Genomic DNA, 10,612 nt, shown 5'->3' with positions numbered 1-10,612 from the left:
GTCAATACATCACAAAAGTTGTTTTTCCCCTGGAGCTATGAAATGTTTTAACCGTGACTTTGTGCATAGGATTATCGATGAATTATCTCGATAAGTATGTATGTAAGTCACTCAATTCAATGTTAGTTGTAGATGGATCACCAATTTTTTCCCTCTGGATGGTGTAAATGCCATGAGGCTTCAACCAGACTTCTTAACTTTTTGTATCGACATCAAGTTATACTTCTAGTTCTTTCTCAACATCTGACCTTTGAACTGCGGAATAGTGCAGTTTAGCGTCTCGGTCGATGTGGAAAGCAGGGTACCGTACATAAAAAAAGACCAACAAAAATGATTCGCGTATTTCGAAAACTTGTGTCGCGTGGATCAGTGACTTCTCGCTCAGAGCAAATGATTAACATACACCGTGGCAAACTTTATATATATTCTATATTTTACCCAGTTTTGTGTACATCCGCTAAAACCAAATCGAGACACGGGTTATCACGACCATCATCAATCGAGTCACAAAGCAAGCCTATCTAGTCTAGCGGCTAGCAAAGTCGGAAAGTCCAAAATATCATTTTTTTTCTTTGCGCTATATTGATGAGCAATTCCACCATAAATATAATTTCATAGAAAACGATATTGTGCTCCGAAAAAAATGAAACAGGCAAACCAAAATCAAATTTCAGCACTAATACCCCACTCGACGACTATCGGCGTAAATAACCAGAACTTCCCGCCCAAATGAGTTTATAATTTGAACTGCGACCCAATGAATGAAAACTATATTCTTTTTGTGTACATTTTTTGTTAATTTTTGACTTGTTTCAAATCTTTCGCGACTTCCTTTTGATTGTGCCGAAATCCCGTATTCTAATGTAGCCTATATTAATTAGTGTTTGAATAATATGAGAATTTTTGCATGCCGAAAAAAAATTATTGTCTATACCCCTATCTGAAATAAGTAACCATAATTATTTTCTGCACTGAGTGGAAGACGTGGATTTCGAAAAATAAAAAAACGCCATAAACAAAAAAATAAATTTAATATATATACGTATAAATAAGTTTTAGGCAAAATAACTTGTATTGCATTGTAAGCGTTGCTTGCTTAAAAAATTCAAAAAAAAAAATAGCAAAACGACACGTTTTCAGGGTAAGAATAAAATATCTGGATCTAAAATAATATTTCTAACTTTATTTTTACAGTTTACTTATTTCATAGTGCAAACTATATTATGCTTGGCATTGCTCTGCAAATTAATAGTATCCAGGGTGTTACTGTAGTAAAGTATAAAATAGGAGGTCATTCAGTATTGAACTAAAGATTCCTTTTCCTTGTTAAAGTTCCAAAAACAAATAGCAAAACCACTCGTTTTTCATGGTAGAAATAGAAGATCTAAAATAATGTTAGAAATTTTATTCTTACACATTTTACCTATTTTATAGTACAAACGATATAATGCTTGGCATGGCTTTGCAAAATAATGTTCAGGATTTTATTGTAAATTGTAAAGTATAAAATGGAAGGTTATTGTGTATTGAACTATAGGTCCTTTCATCTGTTCACTTCTCACTTCGGGTCGGTATGTGGCTTATTTGAAGTATATATATAGTATTACAGTGATAAATAAGAATAACGAATTTTCTTTTCACGAAAAAGCAAGTATATATTCGTTGTTTGATTAAGTTATAACTTGTTTTATCTGAAGAAGTTGGACTATGATCGAACGAAAGCTCACAATATTATTACTATTGAACGTGGAAAGAAAATATGTTACTTTTCAACCACAGTAAATCACGAAAGTCTAAACATGTTTTATAATAATAAGATGGCAACAAGACGTTTTATTTGCAGTTAATGTGAAATATACAAAAAATAACAATTTAATTAATATATTAATAATATACAGAAACATGCATTAGATTCCTAATGTTGCATCAAAGACGCAAGATGACGGAAAAAAACTTGGTGGATTCTTGGAAGAATCATCGTTAGATGCATGAAATGCATCTTCCTTTGCAGCATTGGTGGCACAATCTTGTTGACGATAGGCGATCCCTGGTGTGAAAGGTGGCGCGTGTACATGAGATGAATTGACTTGAGTTATACTCGTAACGCGTGCGTCACCACAAGCGTTTTGCACGCATTGTGGCCTGACCAGGCAAATGCGCTGCGAATTTACAACTGGAACTGGAGGTACAAAACTGTTTTGTAAGCGACTGCGGAACGACATCGAAGCGTAATTTTGATGAATTGTTCCGGTTGCCGTTGGTACTGGAAGAGCTGATATACCGAAAGGACGTACCGGCTTTGGTGCACTTTGTCGTACAATTGGTGCGTTTTGTTCTTCGTCGCATATTCTTAAAATACGCTTGATGTGACTTGCTGCAATTTCATTCGAGCTTAAGACCCCAGAGGAAGAAGTACTTGGCGTTGGGTATTGAACAGGCCAGGGAGAAGTGCTAGGTATCATAGGGCCAGGAAGTTTCTTTTGAGTAGCCCAACTGTCCTGATTATCTGATTTAGTTATGGCTTTGAACCAGGCTTCTCCGTAGGGTTGATATGTCGTTGGAAACTGGGAGTTTAGATTCTGTCGAACTTGAGGGCATTGAGCGGTTTTTGTGGGCCGATGAGCTCGAAATGGAATATACGGTGGTGGAGGAGGCTCAGGTTTAGGCGTTGTCGCCATTGTGGGCCCTGCTATCATTCCGCCTTGGAACGTGAAGTCGAATGCATTGCTGGGCGTTTTTTTAGCTTCAAACATTAGACTGTTGTTTGGTGCTCCCCCGAAACTATTATTGAAACAGGGTATACAGTTCAGTATGTTATTTTCAGGCTTACCAACAAAGTCCGGCTTACTGACAAGATCAGTCATCTTATATTGTTGCTCAAAATCATTGTTGTCTCTCAAAATAATTGTGTTGTCGTATGTATCACTCACATTTACGATTTTTTCTGATAACTTGCTTTCGTTAGTTACATCAGGCGAGAGGTCCCTCAAGTCCAAAGGTGGTACAATAGTGCTTAAACCATCCGTGGTAGTCTTTGGGTTAATGTTTGGAGACTCTTGTTTGATATCTTCTTGGAAAATCGGTTCTGAATCAGTGAAAAAGGAAAATTTGGTTTCTGTCAAAACATCTGTGGATTGAGGAATGGTATCGGTGTGGGTTTTACCGGCTTCGTTCTTATTTGTGTCAGCCAATTTGGTTTTCGGTTGTTTGGTTTTGACGTTTTTGTTTGTTACGGTGTTGTCCGAAATTTTCTCGTGGGTCTGAAGATTTTTTTCTTGGGATGAATTTTCAATATCATTGGGTGTAGATCTCGGCCAAGTTTTGAAACGAGATACCGCACATTTACTTGAATAATTATATTTCGTCTTCCGCGAATCTTTCCGTTTTTCAACGCGATTTTTCGAAAACCTAGGAGATTTTTCGCTGTGACGTCGCAGGTTTCTGCCATCGCCAGAGCATGTTTGACTAACACTGACTGTAAGTGTGGGATTTTCTGGCGAAGATGACGTAGTAGTCACGGTTGGATGCATTTTATCAGAGCAAGCTGGTACCTGAGCTTCTTCTTTCAGTGTAAATCTAAGGGATTTAACGTTATTTTCTTTATTTTTGTTCGATTTCTTTTTGTCTGAAGTTAAAGGAACAACCTCTTCAACGATGTTGCTAAAACGTTTCGGATCAATTTCACCCACATCATAAGCTAACTGCAGCCTTCTAGCTAGTTCCCAATCAGCTTTCGCCCCTCTATTCTTTCTCCACGGACATTTACAGCTAGCTACTCGTTCAATATATTTCACTTTCCATCTCGGATCATCAATTCGTAGCTGATTTGGAACTTCCACTTTTTTTCCATTTTCGACAACTTTGAATAATTTTCTCTCCAAAGTATTAGAAGACACAGATACGGTATCGGCTTCTTCGTCGCTCACGTAAGCGTGATTAATTTGTCCGTGTAACGTTGACATATCTTGGGCGGTGATAGTTTTTTGATCTTTTCCGTCGATTAAAAAATTGATTTCCTCTTCTTTACCTACGCCAATTTTTGCATCCATAGAAGATTCGTCGATTGCACTTATTACAGAAAGTAAGACATGCTCGTTTTCTAGGTCTTCCTCCTCTGGATTTGATCCCACGCTCCCTGCCTCGTATAAAGCATTCTCGTTATCCTCCTGTTTTTCAAATAATGATACAAGTCCTATTTTCCGAATTTCCTCAAAATTCATTCCTTCCTCTGTGGTGGAATCGGATAAAGAATCAACACCGTCGTTCCCGTCAATCCATTCCAAACCATCGTGAACTGAACCTTCTTTAGAGCTCGAACACTCTTCTGATTCCTATAAGTGTAAATCAACAATATTAGCCACATATCGATATAAAAATGTCATTCACTACACATAAAAGAAAGTTTTTAATTTAACATTTGACTCCTCTTTCACGTGTATTATCGTGATCGAGATAAGAGATAGTACGGAATGACGGGAACAATTATCTTAGGCGATAAAACTATAAATCTTTTTCAGTAGGTCATGGGATATGACCCTATATGGACATCAGAAACGCCTCCCATATAACATAGTCTATAATAAGCTTGGACAAATGGAATTATGAATAAACAAAATAGCGGGTCAGAACTCAAATTATACTTTAACTATCAGGTATATTGTGACATAACAATCACATTCTACTTAAATATAAATATAAAAAGTATATAAAAAAATTTCTGGCATTTCTTGTCAGCTATAATATTAGATTATTTATAAGCGCTTGTAACACTACTTATATTTTAGAGTATAAATTTCACAAGAGTATCAATTTCATGTTCACTTTATCTCATATTAAACATCTAGTATAGGGTTCTACACTGGGTGCAACGCATAGTAAATATAAACCAACTAACCGATGCTGTTTCCCCTGGTGAGTTTGCGAGAAATTCACAACTTTTCATAATTTCTTCAACGCTCTTCCATACTCTCTCTTCGTCAAGAATTTCAATCGGACAACGAGAATAGAATTCGGCAAGTTTTGCTACAGCCGGATTGTTTTTTAAACATGGTTCGATGGAGAGTCGATTTAATTCGAGTTTCAACCACTCCTTTACAAAATTCCATAAAATATCCAGCTGAAATATTAGAAGAACTTTGAGCATAGGTTTCTGAGCATGTGAAATTTTTATATGAATATGAAAGTTATTATTCAAAAAGTTTTGCAATAAAAAGTACGACGTTACCTTTTTATCATGCAAGCGTGCCAACTTCTTACGTCGTCTTTCACACCTTAGTCGAAGTACAGTTTCTTGTCTGTTGTCATCGATTTTAGCGGGACACTTGAAACTGTTTACATCTGAATAACATTATATGGTATGATCTTAACCCGTTTAAGCTATGTCTTAAGGCTAGGGTTGCCAACTTTGTGTTAAACCATTCCGGGACACCTTAATGCCTAGAATTTGAAAATTGATGCAACAGAATCTTGTGAAACATGGAGCACGTCAAAAGCAGCAGTGCGCGCTGCGCGTAGTGCAGCGTTATTTCACAAACTGTAAATAATTTTATCATAATCAAAGAAACTTGTGAAATGTTGACTCTTTGATGCATAAGTGCAAAAAAAACTAAAACAAGGAAAATGTACAAATTGTGTTAAGTAGTTTTAAATATTTAACAAAGAACACAAGAAAATCAGTCTTTCTGGTATTTAAATTTGTATTATTATTGTGATTTTGCCGCTTTAAGAAGATCTTTGTTAGTTTTCATAAAGTCCATGTTAAAATTTGTGGGCTCTACGGAAATAAAATAATTGATGACCTCTCGCTAAGACAAGAGCCGTCAGCGAATAGTTCTAAAACAGACGGCTATGCAAACCTGAAAACTGACTGAATAATGAAATCCTGCTCATAAAAGAGCCTCACACAAAGTGTAAAGATTGCTTATAGACAGGTATCAATTCCACGTAAGCGCTCTAACAGCTATTTTACCAACTACTGTATTGTCTGTATATAGTTTTGTCCTTAACGCTGTAGATGTCAGTCACTGTATTTTGAGTGTAATATTATCAGGCTTCCCTGAAACACGCTTTCCACGGGTTACACTAGAAATCTCGAGTATGCCAAGAAATAGATTCTTCATTTTAATTTGTGTGTAGTCTATAACCCAGGATAAATATGTAGTTAAATCCTAACGTTATATCCTCAGCACTCTTTAAAAACTACGTCATTCGTACTCAGTTGTATCATAAACTAGAAATGATCAAAAATAATAGGAAAACTGTGAGAGATGTCGTTTAATGCTAATTAGGAATTTTACCTTTAACATTACTGTCATCTTCTTCGTTAATTCTGTCCTCAGAAACATTTTTCTCGCGCTCAGCAGCGATACGTTTTAGCGCACATTCTTCACTTTTCATCAGAACTTTTAGTTTCGCCTCTTCTTTTCTAATTGGCTCTATTTTCCAGTGGAACTTCAGGTCGTTGCAGGAGAGCCCACAAAGATCCATCTTTGGCCAGTGTGATATAATTTAGAAAATGAAACCAAATTCAATAAAATCAATTCAAACGTTTCATTTTTTCGTCACAATGGCAATATTGCAGGTGGATAATTGTTACATCACAAATTTACACTCTTATTCCTTCGATGGATGTTTCCCTCGGAAAATGTCGCCCTATACTCAACTATTTCGAAGATTTGATTAAACCAAGCTAAACATATTTAGCGTAAATAAGATTAATTTTATAATTGGCTGGTAAGAGAGAAGTGTCGATAAAATGCTTTAAAACATGAAGCGAACAACGTCCTCTCATAAAGTCACTGGTCCTTATGAATCGCAAAAACAACTTGTTTGCTAACGCTCGTTGTACTACTGAAATCAATCTGAAGAATCTCTCAATGGATGCGGAGATGTTATTTCAATTTTAATCGGAATAAATATTAATATTCTCTTCTAGCGATATCGAAAGGGGAAAATGCATTTCTCACCTTCTTGGACCTTATATAACGATTGACGTAGGGTCGTAGACAACGTGTGTTTGGCTGTATATCGGTTTACATTTTCTTCATGCTAGATAAGATAAAAAAAACTTGGAAAATGGCCAAACTGGCAACGATAAAAGAGAGTAACGAAATGTAAATATATTTCTACAAGAAATTACCATCTCCATCAGCTTACATTGTATCCGGATCCTGAGTTCTCTAGAAATTGTCGTAACACCAGCGTGTTGCGGCATTTTTCGACAAATCCAGCAAAATTTGTTGTAAAATAATATGTCCATGGGAATCTCAGCAGAAAATTGAAAACATATATACGTGTTTAATTTTTTAGTATAGCAAAAACAACAACAAAAATTTAGCAAAGCGATACGCAGGTCCACTTTATGTCCAACAATGTCAGTTTTGATAAATTTTATTCCCCCAAGGGAGGAAGTTTCTTCTCAATAGTCATCAAAAACCTTCGTTTCGTCGGAAAAGAATAGATGATGGCTTACAAAACACCAACAAACTATTAATTCTCCAATTGATGTTGAATTAAAAAACTTTTCACCGTGAGCATTCACATCCAGCAGAGGGCACCATGTAACAGATTCGTAGAATGAGTATTTTGCATGTTTTGATTGACGCCTTGGAGATAAATTCAAAGATAAACCTTGGTCTGTGGAAAATTTCGAATTTCCAAATCAGGATTAAGCGGGCTCCATTTTGTGAAAGTGTCGACAGGAATGATTGCGCCAGTCTGAAATAAATGGTTGGTATATGAAGGAAAATAAATAAATAATATAATACAATTAGGACACAGATGTAGCGGACCGATTTATATATTAGTCTGTCGTAATTGCTTATGATGATCAACATATTAATCCATTGAAATTCACTGGATTATTCTATCTTTACTTTGAGGTCAATCTGAAGCGCGGCCCACAATGTCTTCAAGTACCCAGCCTCAGCAAATTGCTTATGAACGTCATCCCCAATTTGTTGCAATTCATCTTCATTTCTTACAATGCCATATATACAATGAATGAAAACTTCCAAATATTTGCTCATTAATCCATTGTGACCTGCATTTTTTACGTCGTCCAGCTAAATGGTTCGTTGCATATGGAGAAAGCATATCGTTCGCTGCAAAAATCCTTTGCTTCGGCCGCGCCTGGTGCGAAATTGGCCGTATTGAGGCTTTTAATTTTTCGATTCGTGTTCGGTTTTGGGTTTCGAAGTATGGTACGTTGAAAGCATACTAACTATGAGCATATGCTTATTGGGAATGCATATCTATTAGGCAGAAAACGTAGGTATAGCACAGAATATGAAGTCAAGTGAGGTTATTTCTAATTATAGGCACAGCATGGGATTCAGGTACATATTTATCCAGGGGAAAGCAATGGCGATAAGAAGGCCTAAATGTATGGCGAACCACGGGTTCTCACAATCATAGTTTATAAGGTGCTCCATACGAATCCACAGGACTCCCCTATTTTAAATTACTTTGTCAGTCTGGGATATCTTGACATTAAAAACGAAGACAAAAATTCGAAGAATAGCAGGAAATCGGCTTTCCTCTCCCCCTGGGTAAATATGTTAACCCCATCTTATATCAATGAATACAATGCCCCACGTCCCCCTTTACATGGGTCGCATTCCGTTTGAGAAACTTTTTTATGCGAAACTTCTTCCACGAAAAAGCAGCACCGTCGTTTTACGGTCGCGCATTATGGTTTCGTCAAAACGATATTATTCTGTGTATTATCACTGCAGCGCAATTAACACCGTCAGACTTTTTTTTATCTTTACGACATTTTATCTTTTTTAGTTGGCGCTAATAATGATAAATAAGAATGCGTGATTGTTATTCAGTAACGCGCATATAACCGTCGTTTAGTTAGGGCGTTCAAAATGAAAGAAGGGTTATAAGCTAATTTAAGGACATTCTCTTTTATTTTAATACAAATACAGGGCACATTAAAAGCAAAATAGAATTTATTAACATAAATTTACAACGAGTTACGTAAAATTTACCGACGGCTATCGCCAACAGGCAGAAACGATGAATGTGAGAATTTTTTGTTTTGTTTCATTTTTGCGCCATTATATTTTTCAATTTCTAATTTTGCGTAAATCGCGTCAATATCGTTTTTGTAAATTTAGAAACGTTGAATCAGATAAGCAAGACATGTGAATAAGGTATTCTATGCAAATTTCCCGAGATACTGTGAAGAAATAATATTTTGACCACGTAGAAATGCCATTATTGCTGATTTATTCACGTGTTAAGTATCAGTGTTTGAAACGAAAGCTGAGTTACGTGAATACTCAACAATTTGCGGAGTTTTCTAATTATTATTTAATACGAAAGTAACACGGAAACGATATAAAATTAAAACATAAAAATGTCAACTATCAGCTTCACAAATATCGCATCCCAGGGTCAGTGAGGATAATATTGTTCGCTTAAAATTGGGACCGTAACTGTGATACAAATCCTACACAGAAGATAAAAATCAGAATAAAATTAATTTTTGTTGTGAATGCATTCCTTAAATAGTTGTCTTTAACATCTTCGCCGATATTCGTTAAAATATTCGAATAATTTTATATAAAAAAATACGATTTTTTATACGAAAAAAATACGCCCACCACTAATCACGACGCATGTAAATAATCATTGAATGACAATAAAAAATCAACTTTATTAGCATTAAATCCCGAGTAAAAGTTCCACATTTGATGCATTCGATCGGCGCTACATGCGAGCGTGTTTTTGTGTATATTCACCAAAACCGTCAGATGCGAGCTACACGTAACTGTGAAATTTCGCTGTGAACGACGCATCGTTTTTAATTTATTACCCGCCTTACGCCGTCATGAACTTTTGGTGCACTGTTTTAAAACCACCGTAATCCCCCGACGTAAAAATGCAGGTCACAATGGATTAATGAGCAAATATTTGGAAGTTTCCACTCATTGTATATATGCTCATTGTTCAGCCTTAGCAAATTTAACAGTCTTCCTACACACACAGGGCTGAAATACAATAAATAGTATATAGAGGCATTAAATGGTTGCAACCAGACATAGATCATTTTATTCGACTTCCAGTTGGCTTGCTATATGAACGAAATGAAATTTGTGATTAAAACATTTTTGTCCTAAAAGGCTGTGATAAGACTAAGAGCAAAAGATATTTGTTGGACATAGAGATCTGATCCATTCAGAAATGTGGTTATTTTGGGAATATTTACCTCACTCGTCTATCTATAATGGCACATTCTACGATAAATCACAAGCTAGTTGTTTAGTATTGAGCTTCTGCAGAATGTAGATCACACACTTCACCGGCATGTGGCATCATTGTAATTTTAAGACACGAATTGCTCGTTATGAAGTATTAATTGTGCATATCATGCAAATGCAACAATAAAAAATTCATGACTTCTTTGTTAAAAACAAAAATTTATTCAAAATATCAACATCGCGTGCGCGACCAACCTTACCAATAAGCGTCTTATACGCGCGTCACAGGTTTAGCAATTTTCAAGTTATTATTTGAAACTTATCAAGCACATTTACTTTCGCTTTTGAGCAGTTATTACAAATTACTTTCCATTGTGATTCTGTTTTAACTGATAACAAAG

The 10,612-nt window shown here is 35.9% G+C and overlaps 1 protein-coding gene across 1 annotated transcript; it reads right to left on the bottom strand.

Annotated features, from left to right (window-relative positions):
- Positions 1–786: 786 nt before the first annotated feature.
- LOC120333283 (uncharacterized) lies at positions 787–6,632 on the bottom strand. Its single transcript, XM_039400679.2, has 4 exons — positions 6,297–6,632; positions 5,225–5,337; positions 4,895–5,116; positions 787–4,331 (listed from the first exon to the last, which is right to left on the bottom strand). The coding sequence occupies exons 1-4, from the start codon at positions 6,484–6,486 to the stop codon at positions 1,908–1,910; spliced, it is 2,949 nt and encodes a 982-aa protein (XP_039256613.2). The 5' UTR covers positions 6,487–6,632; the 3' UTR covers positions 787–1,907.
- Positions 6,633–10,612: the final 3,980 nt, after the last annotated feature.

Source organism: Styela clava, chromosome 13, assembly GCF_964204865.1.
Source record: "Styela clava chromosome 13, kaStyClav1.hap1.2, whole genome shotgun sequence".
Taxonomy (NCBI): domain Eukaryota; kingdom Metazoa; phylum Chordata; class Ascidiacea; order Stolidobranchia; family Styelidae; genus Styela; species Styela clava.
The sequence above is the reverse complement of the archived record's forward strand: the minus strand, read 5'-3'. Positions and strand labels throughout refer to the sequence as shown.

Excerpts from the sequence above, each read along its gene's own strand:
- LOC120333283 (XM_039400679.2), bottom strand. The coding sequence starts at position 6,486 with ATGGATCTTTGTGGGCTCTCCTGCAACGACCTGAAGTTCCACTGGAAA. Across the intron at positions 5,338-6,296 it reads AGATGACAGTAATGTTAAAG|ATGTAAACAGTTTCAAGTGT; the intron begins GTAAAATTCCTA and ends AATGTTATTCAG. Across the intron at positions 4,332-4,894 it reads CACCAGGGGAAACAGCATCG|GAATCAGAAGAGTGTTCGAG; the intron begins GTTAGTTGGTTT and ends TTACACTTATAG.